This window comes from Apiospora marii, assembly GCF_038362585.1.
Source record: "Apiospora marii strain CBS 49790 chromosome Unknown utg000006l_segment0_segment0, whole genome shotgun sequence".
In the NCBI taxonomy this organism is placed as follows: domain Eukaryota; kingdom Fungi; phylum Ascomycota; class Sordariomycetes; order Amphisphaeriales; family Apiosporaceae; genus Apiospora; species Apiospora marii.
This window is the reverse complement of record NW_027117378.1, coordinates 414568-436765: the sequence shown is the minus strand read 5'-3', so window position 1 is coordinate 436765 and position 22198 is coordinate 414568. Positions and strand designations below refer to the sequence as shown.

At 36.4% G+C, this 22198-nt stretch overlaps 7 protein-coding genes across 7 annotated transcripts; 3 read left to right on the top strand and 4 right to left on the bottom strand.

Moving 5' to 3' along the window:
* Window positions 1-779: 779 nt before the first annotated feature.
* PG985_009893 (uncharacterized protein) lies at window positions 780-2404 on the top strand (the record flags this gene model as incomplete). Its single annotated transcript, XM_066829661.1, has 6 exons — window positions 780-927; window positions 1200-1293; window positions 1359-1622; window positions 1721-2086; window positions 2189-2318; window positions 2378-2404. 6 exons carry the CDS (start codon window positions 780-782, stop codon window positions 2402-2404), a joined length of 1029 nt encoding a protein of 342 aa, XP_066682051.1.
* Window positions 2405-4788: 2384 nt separating this feature from the next.
* PG985_009892 (uncharacterized protein) lies at window positions 4789-5339 on the top strand (the record flags this gene model as incomplete). Its single annotated transcript, XM_066829660.1, has 2 exons — window positions 4789-4992; window positions 5064-5339. The coding sequence occupies 2 exons, from the start codon at window positions 4789-4791 to the stop codon at window positions 5337-5339; spliced, it is 480 nt and encodes a 159-aa protein (XP_066682050.1).
* Window positions 5340-6903: 1564 nt separating this feature from the next.
* On the bottom strand, window positions 6904-7431 carry PG985_009891 (uncharacterized protein; the record flags this gene model as incomplete). The annotated part of the gene is made up of 1 exon (XM_066829659.1): window positions 6904-7431. The coding sequence occupies one exon, from the start codon at window positions 7429-7431 to the stop codon at window positions 6904-6906; it is 528 nt and encodes a 175-aa protein (XP_066682049.1).
* Window positions 7432-7482: 51 nt separating this feature from the next.
* On the bottom strand, window positions 7483-8142 carry PG985_009890 (uncharacterized protein; the record flags this gene model as incomplete). Its single annotated transcript, XM_066829658.1, has 1 exon — window positions 7483-8142. One exon carries the CDS (start codon window positions 8140-8142, stop codon window positions 7483-7485), a length of 660 nt encoding a protein of 219 aa, XP_066682048.1.
* A 1294-nt stretch (window positions 8143-9436) lies between these two features.
* Window positions 9437-10126, top strand: PG985_009889 (Succinate--CoA ligase subunit beta- mitochondrial; the record flags this gene model as incomplete). The annotated part of the gene is made up of 2 exons (XM_066829657.1): window positions 9437-9501; window positions 9664-10126. The coding sequence occupies 2 exons, from the start codon at window positions 9437-9439 to the stop codon at window positions 10124-10126; spliced, it is 528 nt and encodes a 175-aa protein (XP_066682047.1).
* Window positions 10127-11634: 1508 nt separating this feature from the next.
* On the bottom strand, window positions 11635-12262 carry PG985_009888 (uncharacterized protein; the record flags this gene model as incomplete). Its single annotated transcript, XM_066829656.1, has 2 exons — window positions 11635-12107; window positions 12151-12262. The coding sequence occupies 2 exons, from the start codon at window positions 12260-12262 to the stop codon at window positions 11635-11637; spliced, it is 585 nt and encodes a 194-aa protein (XP_066682046.1).
* A 3105-nt stretch (window positions 12263-15367) lies between these two features.
* PG985_009887 (uncharacterized protein) lies at window positions 15368-16249 on the bottom strand (the record flags this gene model as incomplete). The annotated part of the gene is made up of 1 exon (XM_066829655.1): window positions 15368-16249. The coding sequence occupies one exon, from the start codon at window positions 16247-16249 to the stop codon at window positions 15368-15370; it is 882 nt and encodes a 293-aa protein (XP_066682045.1).
* Window positions 16250-22198: the final 5949 nt, after the last annotated feature.

Sequence of the window (22198 nt, the reverse complement as noted above, 5' to 3'; positions counted from 1 at the left end):
CCCGCAGGACTGCGTAGCATCTTGCATATCTTGCATGCCACATTAAATGTGATGTATTCATGATGCATGCATGACTTTCGTGACCCTTGGCGACGGGAACGGCAACAATGGGCGAGTTGCTTATTCTAGAGTGCTGATACGGCGTATTCACGGGCCACGTCACATGAGCCACAACGCTGCCGCTTGCCGGCCACGTCCTCCAACTCTTGCATTGTCATGCATGGCCAAGAAAGGAGATGGGGGAGAACATCTTTTATGCAGGGATGTTGCACAAGATCCAGAAGACGACCTGTCCCCCTTGCGTGCAGGATAGGCTGCTGAAGAGACTAGGACCCCTTTGCCCCCGTGCCCCCTTACCGTTGCGGCATCTTGATTCGACGCATGGGACACACGTCCCGACCGCTCGGAATCGTTAGTACCAGCGCCACGCCCAAATCAGCCGCATGTTTGCTCATATAATAGGCAGTAGACGATCGGATCTCTTCAGCGAGGCGTTTCCCTCCTTCCCTCCTGATCCACGTGTTATTGCCTGCCCGCGAAGCATTCTGCGGTGGCGCCCGTCTAGTCTAAGATTGCGAGGCTAGAAAGAAAAATCTTGGCTGGCGAGCGAAGATGAGTACCGAAGCAAACATCTAAGGGGATCATCAGGGGCCCATGGGGGAATGAGATAGAACCGAGCTCGTACTTAATAGACTACTTACTCGCTCCTGCGAATCGAAGACCCCAATCGCTTGGGTCCCGACTCTTTTTGCGAGTGATTCCGTTCATTATTGCGTACCATGGGTTGGGCGTACAACACCGACGACGACGCCCCCAACCGAGGGCTTGCCATTTCGGTGATCGCCATCGTGTTCTCCAGTGCGTCGCTTTTCGCCGTGCTCTGTAGGGCCTATGTGCGCTTCGTTCTCCTGAAGTTCGTCGGTCCCGGTAAGACCACCACCGGAGATAACTCGTTGGCTGCATCATCTACTGACCGAGGGAATTGATTCTACTGAAGACGACTGGATCATCTTTGTGACCTGGGTATGTCGACCATTAGGACAGATATCCCAAGTTGCAGGATAGATAGCATCACTGACACCATGAGCACAGATAATCGGTTTTGGCTACGCTGTCAGCACAGTCATTCGTGAGAACCTCCCTCCTCGCGCTGTCAAGGGAGTTACGGCTACTAACATGAAAATACCACGCACTACTAGAAACGAAATGGGGTCTGGGTCTGGAGAACATCGAACACATGCCCGCCGAGGACGTATACAACTTCGGCCTGGTGCAATACATTGGCTCGCCATTGTAAGCTGCTCCTCCCACCTCCCATCCCACGACGATCCCTTCCTCCCCTAACTCGATATCGGAAGCTACATCATTGCCATCCTCGGCTTCAAGCTCAGCCTCTTGATTTCCTACCTACGGATCATCCCTGGTCGGGGGTGGAGGATCACGATCATATGCGTGGGCGTGGCTTGCACCATGTTCCACACCACGTTCCTCCTGGTGCAGCTGTTTCTGTGCACGCCCATAGCCAAGCAGTGGGACAAGACCATCGAAGAGGGCTCCTGCGTGACGGCGGTGCCTTTCTATACCAGCATGGCGTCTCTAACCATCCTCTTCGACCTCCTCGTGTAGGTTTCCCTCTCCTCCTCACCTCCCCTTTCCCGCCACTCTCGCCCATGTCTACTGTTACAACATCTCTAATCCTTCTTTTTCTGTTCGTATCTAGCATGTTCCTCCCCTTCCCGACCCTGTACCGCTCCCGCATCCAGAAGCGCCGCAAGGCCGTCCTGCTCGGCCTCTTCGCGACGGGCCTCTTCATCACCGTCACGCAGATCCTGCGCATCCAGACCATCAAGCAGCTGACGAGCTACCTCAACTCGGCCCCCGTCACCCTGTGGTCCAATATCGAGGCCAACCTCGGCATCATCGTCACCTGCGTCCCCACCCTCGCGCCGCTCGTCAAGTACTTCGCCGAGAGGACGTCGCGCTCCTCGGGCGGCGCGACGGGCACCACGGGGGCCAACGGCGGCGGCACCGGGGGAAGAAAGACGGGGGGGGCTCGATCGGCTTCTTATGGGCTGCAGTCGTTGCCGTCGTCATGCGGGGACCAGAAGACGGGGAGGGGAGGAGGAGGGGGAGGGGGGATCGTGGTTAGTAGGGAGGTCAGCGTGACCACGAAATGCGGTTGCGACAGTGGCGGCGGCGGCGGCAACACGGCGGCGGGGAGGAAGAATAACAACTATAACGAGAGCCAGGAGTCGATGATCCCGCGCCAGGAGGAGCAGCCTGAGGGGGTCATTGTGAAGAAGACGGAGGTTCACATGGTACATGAGGCGGCCCATGACGTATGACGGAAAGATCGGGGCACGCACACATACTTTAGTTACATCTTCTCGTACGAAGCGAATAAGAAAAGATGGCGGATTGCCTGTGGTCTACGAGAATTTACTGTTATGTGGCGAGTTACTAGTTGTGGATGTTAGGAGAAAATAAAAATTTATTAATGAATTATATTAATTAGTCGACTAAATAACCTTTATTAATTTATATACTTAATATATAAAATGAAATAAATATTATTAAAACTAAATATTTTTCTTAATTTCTTATTATTAAAGTGTTATAATGCTTAAATTATTATATTAAGATATTATACTCTTAAATTAATATTTAATATAATATTTAGCTTTTAAATTAATATTTAATAAAGCTATTTACTTTTAAATTAATATTTAGTTAAATAGCCTAAGGTTATAAAATATAAATAAAGGATTTATTAATTACTTTATTAATTATCTATTATATTTTACTTTAAGCTTAATATAAGCTATTATTATTTATAATAATATTATAAATAAACTTTATAATAAGATTAAGCCTATATATTACTAGGTTTAATTTATACTTATTATAATAATATAGTTTATATTTAGTATATTATTTAAACCTTTACCTCTTTTTTAATTATAATTTCTTTAACTTTATTTATAATTTAACCCCTTTAGCTTAAACCTTTAATTTAACCTTCTTTATTTTAGCTTTTAATTTATACTTATTAATTATTTTTTAACGTTATATTAATAAAACTTAATATTAATTATAGGAATTATAAGAGGTAAATTTAAATAAAGTTATTAAATATATTATATTTATAATAAAAATTAATAATTTTTAAATAGAAATAATTTCTTATTTTAATAATATTTATATATATTATAATATAAAGTTTAAAGAAAAAAGGGTTATTTTAAAGTAATTAAAACTTTTAAAGGGTTAAAATAATTTAAAAGTTATATTAATTAATAATATTAAAATTAATATTATATTCCTTTATTCTTTATTTTAAAAAAGATATAAAGTAATTTTTAAAATTTTAAAATAAAATTTAAACTTAAGGTTTTATTTTAAATATTTTTATTTAATTAAATTTAATAGGTTTAAAGTAAAGGGATAATTTAATTAAATGTAGTATTATATTATTAAAACGTATTAAATAAGCATTTAAACGTTCCTTATAAAAACGAGCCGGTATAGCTATTATATTATAGTAATTATAAGGGAGGTATTTCTTTTAATAAATTTTAATAATTTATTTCTATTATTAAATATATATTTCTTTATTACCTTTATTAATTTAATATAAAATTTATTTTCAACGGCCTTTATATTATTTTTATAATTAATATATCTATATTTTATATTATAAAAATAAATTATTATTAAATAATTAATAAAATTATTAATTCTTTTATATTAAATATATAAGGGGTAGTTACTTCACTAATCAAAAGGACCGCGGAGCGGTGGCACTTCGCTAACCAAAAGGACCGCGGAGCGGTGGCACTTCGCTAGCCAGAGATGCCGGGCAAGACCCTTATATGGCTATATATACTGGTATGCTAACATAGATATGATCAGGGGACAGGGTCGCCTTGAGGCGGGAAACCCGAATAAAGGCAAGTCTAGGAATAGGATGAGCACGCACTGAGGACCACGCTGGCGACCGTAGGCACAGCGAATACAGATAAGGGCATCCGGTTGCTTCGTGCTTCTGACCCGGACGGATGCGAAGCATGCCAAGGAAGCTTCGCTGGTGACAATGCTCTCGGTCGTAACCCCAAACCCCAAACCCCAATATAGAGAATATGCCGTGGCTGCTGAGGATCTCTCATTGAAAGGGAAAGGCCCGCCCTGACGGTCAAGTGCTTGACGCCGACGACATGCACTCTCCTTCTTCATGCTACAGGTGGCTCGGTCCCGAGCGGCAGCGAGGGACGTGACTATAAGTTGGAGAAGTTACACGACTATATCAACAAATGGCTTACACCGTACCCTGTCAACACCCGCAAAGCGTGAACTTCGCGCCGCACCTGTTTTTGGCTACGCCCCTGAAAATTTTACGCACTTCGAGCTTGCCGGCGCCGACAAGCGCCCTACATTACTATAAAAAAAACATCACGAGTTCTCCCTAGCGTATCGCATCGGCCGATATAGACGCACCGCACCGTACCGTACCGCGCCACGCCGCGCCGTATTAATTATTAATATTTTTATTAATTATCTTTTTATCGCGGCTGTGACGTATAGCACGCCGTAGCAGGCCCAGTTCTGGGCCCAGTTTGACTCTTGCTCGCAGGTCTTGGTGCTCTCGGGGTGCGGGGTGCCACCTGTACTTGGCCCGGAGACCCTGGAACCTCATGCAGTCTTGGCGAGGCGGTGGGCGCGTTTCCGTGGGCTTTCCTTTGGATCGTGGCTTTTCTCCCTCGGCTGCAGACGTATATGGGCCCCTTCGAGATGCCCTTGATCACCTATATGTACAGCATCGCCAGTGCCGCCGATGAAGAGCGCCTCCCCCGGCCCCTTGCGGCTTCAGACTCGGCTACGGGTCTTCAGGTCGGATCCAGGGGCGCAGATGAGCGGGCAGCAGCGAGTGCAGACGTCTTCGCATCGACCCAAGTCGTCATCAGGGCCAGGCGGCGGCGGCGGCAGGACCGGCTCGTATGCGGCGGCCGTGGCCGACTCTCCCGGTTTCGCTGACTCAGGAAAGACCGGTATTTCCCCGTCCGGAGTGCCGCAGTTATGTCCGGGTCACGTTTCTGACGAGCGTGGCGGCCCTGGACGCCATCCGGCTCGGGGCGCCGGGCAGTCCGGGCGCCGGGCAGTCCGGGCGCCGGGCAATCCGGGCGCCGGGCAATCCGGGCGCGTGGCACACGGGGGCACACCCGGATTGGGTCTTCAACGGCAAGACAACGACGGTCTCGAGCCAGCCGCAATCTATCGCCCGAGGAGGTGAGGAAGAACCGCCGCTTCGACTGATTAGCAAGAGGGACCAGGCAACGGGTTGACGACCTCTTTCCATCAGTAATGTTGCTTGTTTCTACACGTTTGGGATCTGGCTAAATCATTGTGAGAGAAGCAGCATAGCAGAGAATCTGGGGCCTAAAATCTGTGTGCTGAGGGGTGTGACAGCTGCTGAGATATGAGCTCAACCTTGATGGTGCCGCGCACACAACGTGAACGATAAAGCCCCTAATCATGGTGTCTGCGAGCTCCGAGGCTTCGCTCAAGGTCGCTATGGAGAGGTTGAGGGAGTATCCCCAAACTCAGCTCGGATGACCAGATTAGACCCCAAGTGTTTGAAGTTTTCACCGGCCAGGGTGCACAGTGGCCCGCCATGGGAGAGGTTTCCATCACGCAGGTACCGTGCGTCCGCGCTATCTTTGCGGAGCTTGATCAGTCATTGCAAGAATTGTCATTAGAGTACCAGTCCCTGAGGAAGCTTATGGATCAGCTCCTCCTCGAGAACGAAGCCTCCAATGTACATGACCCTACGTCATCTCGGCTTTTTTGCTGCGCGGTTCAGGTCATGCGTTCGAAACTCCTCAAAGTGGCCAAAGTGAAGGTCAAAGTAATGTTGTTGTTGGTTGCAACCGTGGAGAGATAGCGTGTGCTTTTCTCTCGGGTTACGTTTCGGCCTCCCATGCAATACCTATCGTGTAACTTCGCGGTCTGAATTTTAAACATGCCGGTACCCCGAGTGGCGTTGAAGGTGCTATGATGACGCCCGGGACTTCTTTCGAGGATGCTACGGAGCTGAGCGATCTTGAAGTCTTCAATGGTAGAAATACTGCTGCGGCAAGCAACACACCGGAAAGCGGGACCTTTTCGGGAGGTAAGGACACCATCCTGGAGGTTTAGGAGGTCTTGGACGACGAGAGCAAGATCAACCGAGTTAACAAAGTCGATAAGACGTATCATTCGGGCCACTTGAAACATTCAATTCTCTTGCCGCGAATAATATTACATGAGGAGTTAAATTCCGTGAGTAATTGTATCCCGATCACGGGATTGTCTACTCATACAAAACCACCAACATTACTGACTTGCTGCAACCCCCTATTGTCACGGTGTAGGCAATCTGGGAGTCAAGGCTGTAGATGATTGCTGTATTGCAACGAATCGAAAAAGATGGAGCTTCTTCCTCTTTTCTCCATCTTTTTCCGACTGAAATGCTACCTAAATGGGTGGGGGAAAGTCGGTCAGAGCTCGGGCCTCTTCTAGTCGACTCGGCCCCAATGTAGCTTACAGGGCAGTTCAGGCCCAAGTCCCGAAGTGCACCGTAGCACCTAGGTGCTAGGTATTCCATTTCTTCATCTCCACCCATAGAATTTCAGGCATGGCTCACGAAACAGAGGCCGCCTCGCCAGAGGTCGCCAAATTACCCATCGTCATCGAGTTTTCTGAAGGCCTGGAGATGCTGTTCTCGGACCAGCGAGGGCAAGCCTGCAACCGTGGCGTCTCTCATCGACTACCTGTGCCGCAACACCATGAAAGACACATGTGTAATCCTTCCTCGGGGATCATATCAATTGCCAATAATGTTCCCTGTCTCTACCTTCCGCTAGAGTCTTAACTCGCACCTGATTTCCTGGTCTCCAGACGACAGGAGCGACGCAACGATGTCGGCTGTGCGGCAATGGAATCATCACTGCTGCGGTAAGACGAATCCGCCTGCTCTTCGCCGCTATCCTCTGCGCTATCCATCTCCCGGACATTATCGTCGTTGCTTATCTCTTCTCTCTTGCGGAGACGCTTTGCTTTTAAGCGAGTTGGTTTTTCGAGCTCTTGGTTGTAGCGAAGGTGGTACTCGATTGCCTCGTTGACCGCTGTGACGATCTGACCGTACCGTAGCTCGATGGGCTCTTTAGGAAGATCCTCATGTAAATCCGATAAGAAGAACTCGATCGTATCGTCCGGGTTTTGTTGGCGGATATCCTTGCAGGAAAAACCGTGCGTCGGTCCCCATGTATCTTGGTCTTCAACGATGCGGATAATTTCGAGACCGATAGCATCTTCGAGGGACAAAACAGGGTTCCGGCTATTGTATTTCAGATTGATGTGAATAGCACTTCGGGGCTGACCCCATCGCTCCGCCATAGCAGCGATGGTATTCTCAATGGAAGTTGGGCTAGACCATCCAACTTCTAACTAGAAAGCTGAGATGACCTTGCTGGGCTTGTCGAATACAATTTCGCCATCGGGAAGCTTGTACGATGTGGTTTTGGTGCCGTCTTGTTTAACGCCAACTTCACTTGTGCCATGTCCCAATTGGAGCTTAGCATCAGCAATAGAGGCGGGGAGTGTCGATTGTTGGAGAGCATTGATAGAAGCTGAGAAGATCAAGTGAATAAGGCTATAAGCTGCCTTATTATGGACAGCCTTTGGCGACCCCATGGTAAGAGTGAGCCGATAAAGCGAAGGGATGTAGTCGTAGGAGTGAGTTTTAGTGTCGAGCAATTGCTGGCAGAAATCGTTGGCTTCCAGGGCGTTGAAGTCGGCCAGTTGGAGGGTAAAGACCTTGGATTCCTCTTGGCTAGATTGCGCATTGAAGTGGAAGAGGAAATCGGCAACGAGGCGGGCGTTCGGTGGGAGATCCTGACACGCAAGGTGCAATTCGGGAGAGGTGGCCGAATCTTCAGAATCGTGAAGCCCACCAGGCTTGGACTGGCCTTTGGGCTGCTGGTGTTGCGGCTGGACCTGCGGTTCGTGGTGGTGGGGGTGGTGCGGCTCATGCGATTGATGAAGTGCTTCATTGTGACCCGCATCTAGCAGTTGGCCTTGCGGCTGAGAAGATCCTCTCGGCGACATGCTATCGTCTACTGTTCTGGTGACGCACAGAACGGGCGACGATGAGCTTTGTGAGTCTCGGCGAGGATGAGCTTTGTGAGTCTCGGTGAGGATGAAGATGGAATTGAAAGGGTCGGCGATTTGGCCGCGAAGGATAATTATTCTATGTGGGGTCAACGAATCAGGTAATCTAGCGCCTGCCTGCCTAGTGGGGTTATTCCCTGTGCTATTGTTCACACTGTTTAGACACCTCGCTCCACACATTTCTAGGTCAATCGTTTTTTTTTTTTTGTTTCTTTTTTTTTTCTTTGGCAGCGCACTGACCCATGGTTTGTCAGAGGTTGGCCTGGCCCCCCCCTCTATGGAGGATTGCAGCGCGACAGAGTCGAAAGTTATTTGGCGATAATAACTACTACATTACGTCCGAAATTGTGTGACAATGGACTCGTTGATCCGAGTAAGGGCAACTGTCGAGAGAAGAAACAAGAGACGAACCCTCTGTGTATCCTACCCAATTCAAAGGCGGCAGCCGGCGCATGTCCCCTGTAGCTGGGGATGGATCAGCTCCACTCATTTGTATCCGGTTTCGCGAGATCAACCGTCCCAACACAAGGAGGGCTAGAGGGCTAGCCAGTCCTTCCAGTCCGCCTCATCACACCTCCAGACGTCGACGCCCGCGCGTCTGCGCCGAATAAAACACGTCGCAAAGGAAGGAGGCCCGGATCTGTCAGATACGTCACCACCTCACTGGTCCATATGCCATGTCTAACACATCATAGTTCCGCAACAGGAGCCAATACAGCCTTGAGCGACGGAAGCGCAGTTCACAATCACCAACGAAACATAGCTCTAACACAATAAGCACCAAGAGCACCGGACCATATTGTACTTTCCAATAACATCTCATCGACCACGGCATTTACCCCCACAGATACGAATATCCGAATAGCGGCACCCCTCCACATCCCGACAATCTTGAAGAGAGTAGAGCGGTTCTTACCTTACCCCGACCATCGTTGTCTCCCTCACGGTTCACGAATGAAGACTTCAAGAAATGCGAGGAAGAGGACGCGCACGCAACGAAGGAGTGGCAGACTGTCACCAACGTAGTCCCTATAATTCAAGGGAACATCGCAGACTGCAAATGTATTTCTGGACAAATACCTTTCAACAACCTCGATCAGTTAACAGTGGTTCACTCGTGCCAGGAAATCCAGATCGTTACTATGGCGCTCGCCCAGAGCAGCTCGACCGGGGAATACGTACCCATCTCGATGGGTTTATTGTCCCTTCAACCCAACATGATCTTCTAATCATGCCGAACTATATGCTGGTAGTGAAAGGTCCTGATGGCTCAGCGGCTGTTGCAGCACGGTACACGTAGGCGAATTAAGATGGTGCTTCGTGGGCCTCGTGGGGAGGGACCGTTGCCTAGGAGGGGAGATGGAGGATGAGCAATGGACATGGTGGGCGTTGCCGGCGGCGATATGTTCACGGGCTGTGGCGCTTTTTACGACGCTGAACTGGTCGGGCGCGCAACAGGCGAGGTGATGGGACCACAGTTGTTGGTAGTCTGGTTCATCGACGCATTGAAGACGCAGCGTCCAGCAGTCCTTCCACTAATATTACTGGGACGACGGCGGTTCCCTCCTGCGTACCCGTCTCACCTACTTTTGTTCCTCCACTATTTCATGGCGTCGGTGTCCCCAAGGGCTCCAACGCCACCTCCGCCGTCGAGGCCGAGCAGATTGCCAAGGACATCGGCGACGACAACATGGTGATCAAGGCCCAGGTCCTGGTTGGTGGCCGTGGAAAGGTCTCGTTCATGTTGAGAACTAGGTTTGTATATATAGGCCGATGGGGAGATGATCGAGCCATTGTCACAGGAGGGCCGACACAAAGGTGTGCACTTCAACGGTCATGGGGTGCGACGTACAGTCTCATTGTGGTGACGATGTTTCGAGCCGAACGGCGAGTAATCCGATTCGATGATGAACATAATTAGGAAACAAAAGATGGGGGTGGTCTCGGCAATGATCCTCGTGATGATCGTGGTCGGCGTGGAAGTGGATATTATATGGCTAGGTAAGGGCATGTTTTCCTTTTTCCAACTAGCTGGAGCTTTTTCGGCATCTTTATAGTTTAAGCATAATTTAAGCATAAAAGTCAAAAGCTCCAGCTGTTTCCTTTTTTTTTCACGAGCTGATTGGGCCAATTCCAGCTGAATTTCCGCGCTCGGGTCTTTTTCAGCTAACCAATCAGAGGCTCACAATCCGATTGATCCCTGTAGTCCTCGCATACCTAAGCTGCTGATCGGCTGAAAAGGGGCCTGAACCCCCTAAAGCATCCGAAGTTCCCTAAGACCCCTAGAGTTCAGGTCTCCTAGAGCCCCTAGAATTCAGAACCAGCTGGTCCTTTAACACACCCACCTTCCACGGACAGCTCATGGGCTGATTGACAGGAAAAGCCGGCTTAATCAACTGGCTGAGCCCGCCGGCTGTCGTGGGTCGTGCGCGCGCGTCGAAAACTTCAGCTACGTGTAGCTGAGGAAGGAAACCCGGCCTAAGAATTGATCTGTCAAACTTCGAATGGCCTTGAATAGGTTAGATTCTGTTTCTTCGGGCACGTCCCTGTTTGGGCAGAGAATCAACATTTACCTAGGTATCGTGCCAGCCCATAGGTAGGTACCTTACCTACTCCGTATTATTATAGAACAACAGATCCCAGATGTGGTGGGCTGCGTTCGAATCAATTGCTGCCGACCGTGCGCAGGTTGCACCCAGACGTGGAAAGGGAGCAGTTGTAGAGTCGAAACAGGATAGCGTGCTCGCACAAGTACGGCACTGTGAAGTGAATGCAATTGACCAATCGTATGCATAAAAATGTTATCAATTAACAGAGGGCGACTGGCAATGAGTTGCATAGAAAAATGATCTAATCACGGTAGAGTGATTTGCAAGTCGGGCGCATTGAGTGTATCAAATTGCGTATTGACGTTTTGGGTGCGAGATGGTTACAGGTGGGTGGTTGCAAACCGTTGTGGCTAGGAGTGTGGCATGAGCCACACTTGGATGGCCCATGGCCTATTGCATCAATCAGCTCCTTTCCAGGTACCAATACTGCAGCTTCTTCGTTACCGTCCGTCCTATGGCGTAGCCGAGTGATATTGTTATATTACAATATTATTAATTGGACTGAATATTTGAGAAGTGATAGTGCGTTTACTTATCGACAGCAAAATTAACATGAGTGTTGTCGGGGCGATGAGCCAAGAGGTGCGCCACCGAATTGACACGAATTCACAATGCAAGACACACGGTTTTGGCAACACCTGTGTATTCAGTACGGGAGCGACGTCTAGAGTAGGTAGCCATGTTCCATTCCCGGGCCAGCCACTGTCAGCTAGGGTGCATTGCGGCGGCACCCACGGGTTGATCTAGCATCTCGAGTGCAAGGCCCGTCACCAATGTCATTCTCTGCCAACAAGCCACGGAAAGTTGGACTGCAGATGCCTCAGGGGGTAGAGGAGAGAATAGACAACACGTCCCGGGCGTTGAAGTAGAAAATGCCCTGGTTTCGATAGGTAGTAGCCCGGCAATCAGACTTGTCGGCAAAGACGTGAACTTCGTTCCAGTGCCCATCAGGATGGACACTACCGGCAGTGTTCAAGGGAGCAGTAACCTTTATGGACTGGGTGAGCTTGGCTGGGGATGCAAAGTGGGTGCTGACGGCCTGTTGTAAGGCGTCGGTATGACACAACTCGGTCGTGGCATGGGGTTGGTGCGGACCGACGTGAGAGGCGAAGGTGTTCGCGGTCTTGTTGACATAATTCGGAAGCACCACGGTGACATGGAGGTCGAGCAAAGGTTCCGAGATGAGCCGTTCCAAACTGCCAGCGTAGTAGAGCCGGCGATGCACGACGGGTGAATATGAAAGAATAGGGAAGACGAAATGGTGAAGAGCAATAACCACCCGAACCAAAGAAACTGGCCGGAGGTGCAATCACAGATCTGACGGCTCGTGACTCACTCGTTGCCTGTTCGCAGAACACGGACGAGGGAAGAAGATTGCTTGTCAAAGGAAGTTGTTGCGTCACCGAACAGGCGGAGTGGGAGAGATGAGGCCCTGGAGGAAGGGTCATGACGACGGCAGACTTGACTGACGGGCCCCCGGGTTGCATCTATTGATACAGGACGTGCCAACTAGTTGAGGCGCTGCCAGAAGCACGGAAGGATGATGGTGCTGAATCTTGGAATTAGCTGGTTCAGTTGACGGCCTACTTGGTCTGGGCAATCGATATCACGGCACGGCGCCAACGGGGCATGCTCTACCCATGGATACAAGAGCGACTCTGTCAGTGCAGGCCGAGGCAAAGAGAGGATAAATCGCCAGCATCGCATGCGTACATTGATGGCGCGACTGGCGCGACTGGCGCAGCATGAGCATGATCAAAGTTCAGGGCGGGTGACAATATGAAGTACAGGACAGTCGATCAACCAGATGACAATACTACTGCGAGAAAGATGCTGGAATACAATCTGTAGGAGAATGAGTGTGACATGGTGTAAGAAGGAGTTGCTACATGCAGTGATACTTCTCAGCGTGCCGTGAAAGATTGTTCGAGCGGTGGTACGTGTAATGTGAACTTCAGTGGTGATCTCTTTTGGGGCGAGTTCATTTTCGTAGCCCCCACCTTGCGAATGTTTCTCGGCCACGGAGCTCCGATGTAGCAAAGCCCCCGGTGCACGCAATGTCGTGGGGGTTATGCTCGCATTTGTATTTGATGGGAGGAATGGAAGTCGACCTCTGCCGCAACTAATTGACGGGCCACTATATACATCGCATAAAAAGTATGCGCTCCGTCAGGCGGTCATGGATGGCGACTCCCACAGTACTATTGGGATTGCGAAGTCGTGGTGGCTCAGATTCTACCAACTGTTGGGTGACTAAGAGAGCACTGCGAAGGAGGCCTAGCTGGGTGTGGTCGGCGAGTTACCCCCGCTATGTCGAAGGCCTGGGGGAAACCTAGCGAGCTGAGCTGCTAATGATGCGGGGCGCCAATTATTGACTGACCCAGGTACCTGGCACCTGGTGCCAGGACCACCCTGGCTAAGTATGCAGTGATTGATGGACCCTCGGGTTGTAGCATTCTCGACATAGATGCAGGTGGCTAATTGGGACTTGTTTCTCGTTTTCTCATGTATTGATTATTTTCTCCTCTCGCTCATCAGAGATATATGTCCCTCTGAGTTGCACAGCAGTCCCGAGGGACGATTGCGCAGCTTTGTGGGATCATCGCATCAATTTAAAGCTACCATACGACCAACATTTCGCTCTGCATACCAACCCATTCGTTGTCCCCCGATCATGGTCCCAACCAGCGAGCGGCTCCGTCTGTGTCACCGACTGGTGCCTTTTTGACAAACTCCATACCTACACCGAGTCATCCGTGGGTTACTTGCTCTCGGCTTCTACGACCGCCCCCGAGGGACAAAATTATGTGTTCAAAGGCGATGGCTGCCAAGAGCCCCAGGGCATCGGCAATCCCATTTAGTTGAATGGGGCGCAGCATAGCAACGCGTTCAATCGCTGTTGTATGATTGATGGTCTGGGTGATTTAGCAATTTTCAGTAGGCCTTGATTGGTTTACGTAGATATTGGTTGATTTGGTTATCAACACCAGCATCCGGGGCGCATGATCACAATGTACCAGACCGCAGACCGGCGCGGCGGTGCGGCGAGAGAAATGCCGACCTGGCGGGCGCGTGGTGGTACTAGCGGAAGGCCCGGCGCGTAAAGGTCTGGTAGGACCCGTAGGCACCGCGAGCCGCGGCCGCATCTTCAACATGGCCTCCACTTTTGGGTTGTTAGGACCTCAAGGGGTCTCGCGCGCACGCCCTACACGGCCGCTATGCGCGAGGTCGTGAGCTTGGCCAATGTCGATACTGTCATCTAAGTGCGTCAAGGAAGGGATTAATATTAATGCAATTACATACCTATGGTATAAGGACAAGTTCACCTGTTTACATGTCCCAATTGGACGATGGCTTCGCTCATTCGAGACCCGAGCAGTCTCTTGTTCTATTTATTATCCGGCGTCAGAAGGGAGGAAGAAAGCAGTTGTAAAGAAGGCGTAGCGCCTGCTATTAGGGTGGTTGACCTTGATACCTGAAGTTTGCCAGGGAAACAACCCCCCCCTCTGTTCTTGTGACTCGGCCGTTTTGCAGATGGAGGTCACCCTCGCTGCGCCTCTCTCATATGTCTAAACTGAGTCGTCCCACCAGTCCATATAGTATTTCCATCCACCGACTTTCATCTTCATTGCCATCTATATCTGCCTTCGATTATATTAGAGATAGGTAGATAGACTTTAGTTTATATTCTTTTAACTAATTTTTACGGACTTAATTTAACTTATAAGTTATTAATACCTCTTAATAAAAATTTCTTAAAAATAATAATTATTATATATTTTTAATAAATATATATAAATATAATACTTTAAGGTTAATATAGCTTATAGTTATTATTTTTATAATAGTATTTATAATAATGTTAATAATACTTTATTTAATAATAATAGTTTTTACTATCCTTTATAATGAATTATATTAAGTTAATAGTTATAACTTTAATATATATTTAAATTATAATAATAAGTATTTATAAATATTATTATATTTATTACCTTTATTTATTTTATTATTATAGTTAAGGCTTAAAGTAATATAAACATTAATAAAGAGTATTTAAAAGGATATAATTTAAATAATTAAATAACTTAAAGTTAATAATTAACTTAATTAAAGGTAATTTATTATATTTATACCTTTATTATATATATAATAATAATAATAAACTATTATAACCTATAAAGATAATAAAGGACTTATTATAAAAGGATATAATTATTAATTCTTTTAAAAGATATTAACATTAATAAAGGGTATTAATATACTTTATATACCTCTTTTAATAAACTATACTTTAAAAAAGGTATATTAAAATATATTAAGGAAAGTAAACTATATTAGTTTTAAAGATTAAAGATAATAATATAAATTATAATTAAGAAATCTTTATAAAATCCCTTAATTAACTAGTTAATAGTAAATAATATTAATAAATATATATAATAATATATTCTTAAATCTTTTATAAGGTATTATATATTTCCCTAACTATTATAATACGCTACTTTTTATACCGTACGGAATACTTAAACCGTAGACATCGTATCATTTCCTTAATCCGCGAAGTAATAAGCTGGTGACACTCTCTTATATCCATACAGACCACTAACGAAGCCAAACTCGAGGTCATTGCGACATTCGGCAAGGTTGTCATCGGTGAAGAGGTCTCGATGATCCTCGTTCCAGATACTCGGCCACTCGTCCTGAGAGATCGCCCTCTCAAAAATCATTGTGGCCACGGCGCCCACCGGGCCCCCTCGTTCAAGGTAGTTTCTTGTCACAGGTGGCCATTCCCTGTTCTCGAATTGCAAAATCCAAAGGATATTGCCCTCGGTATGAATCCAACCCTTTTCCAGGCATTTGGCAAAGTGTTTGCAGAGTGCAGTGAACCCTTGTCGCATCGACTTGTTTGTCTTCAAGTTCTGTCGGATAGTATCAGGTAGAAAGGTGAGCAGGAATTCATGGTCCTGAACCCACTCAGCGCCGCTCGTGGACTCATTACTGTACCAGTCGGAGAGGTCGTCGCTTAAGAGGTCGTGTTGATACTCGGCTTGCTGTATGAGAGCAAGTCTGGTTCTAGGGCTCAAGAATCCGCCTAGACAGCACCCGCAGGTACAGCCGTACTTCAGTCGCAGGGCGTGGGTTATCGAATCCTTATATGAAGTCAAGTGACCAGAACAGCCGGCAGCTGAAGATATCTTGTGCACATCGTCAAACGACAGTTGGTCGAGATTAAATACCGGTGTGCCCAAGAAGCGGCCAATGCAATTAATACTGCGTTGTTCGAACCCCTCAAATCGATCGGATACAACTAACGTCATAAGTCCATGTCTTTTCGTGGTCCTCATCGCCTCTAGCTGCGACTGCAAGGCCTCAAGTAGTAAGTCGCCGTCCTCATTACGTATGGAAGCGAGATCTAGACGACGAGATAGCATGTTAATAACAACTTTTAAGTTCAATTTAATTTTTTAAATAGGTTAATATTTTAAAGGTTATTTAAATATAAAGTTTTATTATTATAGAAATCCTTAATAAAATATTTATTTATTTAAAACTTATATTAAAAGATAATAATTTTTTAATTTTTTATTATTTTATTATATAAAGGTAGTTTTTAATTAAATATTAAATAATTATAGATAATTTATTAGTTATTATTAATTTAAGCGTTTAACTTAATATATTAATTTATATAGCTATAATAATAATTAGCGATAGAAATTATTTAATATAAATAGGTATTTTTTATTAATATTTTTAATAAATCCTTATATTTTATTATTAACTAAACTTTAAAGATTTCTTTAAAGAAATTTAAGCTTTTATAATTTTTAAATAATTTAATTTAATATTTTAAACACTATTTTATATTAAATAAGCTTTTTAATATATTTATTATAATTATAATATTAATGATTTTATAAAGGTAAGGGTTAATTTTAATTTCGATTTTTTTATTATTTATATTATTTTTAAAGTTTTTAAATATTTTAGATACATATTATAATTTATATATTATAACTTTAAATTTTTTATTATTAATAAAATTATTATATTTAATTATTTAATCAACGTTTTTTAAGTAATAATAAATAAATAATTTATTATATTTATTTTTTCTTTATTATATAAATTTAAGATTTTAAATTTTATATAAAAGGAAATTATTAATAATCGCCGCCCTTATATAAAAATTATACGTTTTAACTTTAATTTTAACTTTAAAGTTTTTTTTTATATTTAAAAATAATTTCTTTGTAATATTTATCGCTTTATTTTAATAATAAAGTATTAATATTATAGGTTAGTTTTAAATAGTTAAAAAATATTTAAATAGGGATAGGTATTTATAAATAACTCTCTTAATTATATAATTTTATATATAAAAATAAGGTTTCTTTTTTTTTATTTTATAACTTAAAAGTATTATTTTAATAAACTTTTTATTATTTTTAAATAAATTTATTTATAATTATTAATATTAAGCTTATTTTATATTTTATTCTAAAGCGTAATTATAATATTATTAATATATTTTTAAAGCTTTTTATTAAATTTTTATTTTCATTATAATTAATTTTAATTAAAGTATAATAATAATTATTATATTTAAATAATTTTTAAAACTTAATATTTATTTTTAATATATAAATAAAGTTTAATAGTTTTATATTTTATTTTTTAATATAAGTTTTTAATTTTTATCTTTTTATTAATATTTTATTTTATATTTAATTATATTATATTTATAAAATATAATATATTTTATTATTCTTTCTCTTTAATAAATTAAGGTTATAATTCTTTTTCTTATTAAACCCTTTAATAAAAAGGGTATTTCTTAACTTATTTATAGGTATAAATTAATGGTTTTTTTTATATAAATTTATATATTGTTCTATAAATATATTCTTTATAATAAAACAATTTTTATTTAAAGTTTATTATAATATTCTTTATAAAAGAATAATTTATTATTTAATTTATATTTTATTATTCTTATATATTTATATTATATAGTTTTAAAATATAAAAAGTAAATAATAAAATTTTAAAAACTTTCTCCGTTTAAATTTTAAAAGATAATTAATATTTACTTAATAATTAATATAAAGTAATATAAATTTATTAATTTATACTTTATTTTATTTTATTTTATAATAATACCTTTATATATATATATTTAATTTATAATTATTTTATAATTTATTATAATTTTTATTAATAATTAATAATAATAAAGTAATTTTTTATTATAACGATTTATAATTATTATAAAGTTATTATTATATAGAGTTTTAAAAATTTCTTTTTTGTATAAATAAATTTATTATTAAATTTATTTATATTTTTATAATATAATAATATTTTAAATTAATTATTTAATAAAATATATTTTTTAATTAAAAATATAAATAAAATATAATTAATAAATTTAAATATATAATTATTTTTAAAGTAATTTATATTATATTATAATATATAAGGTATAATAAAATATATTTTAAAAATTAATCATATATCTATATTTTAATAATAATTAATAAATTTTTATATTATTAAAAATAATTTAAATAATAATTTTTCTTTAATAAATCTTTTAATATTATAATTAAAAATTTAAATAAATATATATATAAAGTTAAATTAATTATATAAAATAATAAAAATAAAAATATTAAATTTATATATATAAATAAAGACTTTAATTAATATAATTATTAAAATCTTTATATTAAAATTTTTATTAATAATTTTTTATATATATTATTATTTTAAAACTTTTTAATTAATATATATATTATTATATACTTTAATAATAATTATTTATCCTTTAAAGAATTATATTTCTTTTTTATTATTTTAAATAAAAATAATAATTAAAATTTATAATCTTTATAAATAAAGATTTTAATTAAAGTTTATTTATTTAAATATTTATTATATTCCTTTTTTAAATAATTCTTTAAATTTTATATTATTTTTTTAAAGTTATTAAAAATTTCTTATTTAAATAAATAATAATAACTTTATTTTAATTTAATAATTTTAGAATTATAATATAATTTCTTTATTTAATATTTTTATTTAATAAATTTTATTTAATTAAAAAAAAGATATATAAATTATAAATAGATTATATATTTAATAAATATATTTTTTTATTTTATAAAGAACGTTGATTTATTATTTATATTAAAAAGAAAATTTATATAAAATTTATTATTTTTATATAATAAATTAATAATAATATATTTATTAAAGAAATATTTATTAATTTTAATTCTTTTATTTTTTATTTATTAATATTTTAATATTATTTATTTTATTATTTTATTATAATAAATCTTTAAATAACGATTAAGGATTAATATAACCTTTTTTTTTATATTTATATAACCTTTTGTTTTATATTTATATAACCTTTTTTAAATTTTATAAAATCGTAATATTTATTATTAAAATCGTAAAAAAATCGATTATTATTATTTTTAATTTCTTTTTTTATATTTATTTTCTATTAAATAATAAAAAAAGAATATAAATATAAAATTGTTTTTTATTTTAATTTTTAAAATATTATATTATTAACGATTTTAATAATATTAAAGTATTTTAGTTTTAATAAATTAATAAATTTAACAAAATATTTTAATTTTAAAATATTATAATATATAATTAATAATATAACTTTTTTAAAATTATTAAAAATATATTTTATAAATATATATAATATAATATTATTATTAATATTAATATTTATTATAATATATATAAATAAATATTAAAATTTAAATAATTATATATATATTTAATAATATATAAAAGATTAAAATTAAATAAAAAATAATAATAATATATATATATATATATAATAAAAAAGAGAAATAAATTATAAATTTTAAAGAATATATATTATAAAAATTTATATTTATTTTTAAAAGTTTTTTTTAAAAATTTATATAAAATTAATATTTATATATATTAATTTTAAAAATTTTATTATTTAATATAAATAATTTTTAATAAATTTTAAACTTATATAATATAAATAAATATAATAATTCCTTTTTTAATAAATAAATATAATATTATTATAAATCTCGGATTTATTTTAAATTTAATATTATAAAAAATAATAAATAATTATAATTAAAAGTTATAATAAAAAAAAAGTTTAATATTTATTATTTATTATTATTATTAAAAATTTAATTTTTTTAATTTTATTATTTAAAATAGTTATTTAATTTAATATAAAGTTATTATTTATTTATTTTATATTATTTATATTAATTATATATAATATATATTAAAATAAAATTTAAATAAATAAATATATTTTTATTATAAAAAAAATAAATTATATAATATAATTCTTTTATAATATAATAATTAAATTAATTATTAATATATTTTTAATATATTATTTAAAAATAATTTTATAAATTGTTTTAATTATATATAATTTAAATTTATATAATATAAATAAATATAATAATTCCTTTTTTAATAATTAAATATAATATTATTATAAATTTTAAATTTATTTTAAACTTTATATTATAAAGGATAATAAATAATTATTATTAAAAGTTATAATAAAAAAGAAATTTAATATTTATTATTTAAAATATTTATTTATTTTAATATAAAATTATTATTAATTTATATTATTATTTATTTATTTTATATTATTTATTTTAATTATATATAATATATATTAAAGAAATTTAAATAAATTATATATAATTATTAAATATATATAACTTTTTATAAAATATTAAATATTTATATTAATTTAAATATTATTAAATAATAATATTTTAAATTAAAAATAAATTAAATATATAAAAAAATAATATTAAAAGTAAAATAATTAAATATAAATTTAAATATAATATTAAAAAAATAAAATATATTTATAATAAAATTATATTAATTTAATTAAAATAATTATTTTTATTTATTTATTATTATATATATATAAAATATAATTTATATAAAAATAAAAAAATTAATATTTATATAATATTATAAATTATAATAATTATTTATTTATATATTAATAAAATTTTTTTATTAATATAAATATAATCCGTTTTATAAAAAATATTAATTTATTATTTATATTAAAATAAATTATATAAATTTATTATTTTATATATAATAAATTAAATTAAATAAATATATAAATTAATTAATTATATAATAATTTATTAATAATAAATCGATAATATTATATTTATTAAATAATTATTTATTAATTTTAATTTTTTTATTTCCTATTTATTAATATTTTAATATTATTTATTTCGTTATTTCATTAAAATAAATTTTTAAATAATAATTAAAAATTAATATAACCTTTTTTTTTATATTTATATAATTTATTTTTAATTTTATAAAAACGTAATATTTATTATTAAAATTATAAAAAAAATTAATTATTATTTTCTTTTATTTTTTTCTTTCGTTTTTATTTTTTATTAAATAATGAAGAAAAAATATAAATATAAAATTATTTTTTATTTTAATTTTTAAAATATTATATTATTTAATATAAATAATTTCTAATAAATTTTAAATTTATATAATATAAATAAATAATTCTTTTCTTAATAATTAAATATAATATTATTATAAACCCCGGATTTATTTTAAACTTTATATTATAAAGAATAATAAATAATTATGATTAAAAGTTATAATAAAAAAAGGAATTTAATATTTATTATTTATTATCGTTAAAAATTTAATTTTTTTTAATTTTATTATTTAAAATATTTATTTATTTTAATATAGAATTATTATTAATTTATATTATTATTTATTTATTTTATATTATTTATATTAATTATATATAATATATATTAAAAAAAAATTAAATAAATAAAAATAAAAGAGGTTTTTATTAAAAATATTAATTATTTTAATTTTAAAAATAAATTTAATATTTAAAAATTATAAATTAAATTTTAAAAATATATAAAGTTTTTATTCTTTTTAATTTATTATTAAAATTATAAAATAATTAATAATAAGGTATATAAACTTTATTTTTAAATAAAAGAAGATAATAATTATTATTAAAACCTATATTCTTTTTTAAAATATATTTATATAAATTTTAATAAACTTTATATTAATTATTTATAATTAAATATAGATTATTATTAAAGGTTATATTATAAATTATAATAATAAAAAGGATAGATTTATATCCTATTTATAACAGTTTAATTATTAAAATATTAAAATAATAATAATATATAATTATAATTAATTTAATAATAATAATAAAATTAATATTATTATTTAATAATTAATATATATATTAAACTTTAATTAATATAAAAGTTTAAATATTATATTTAATAAAA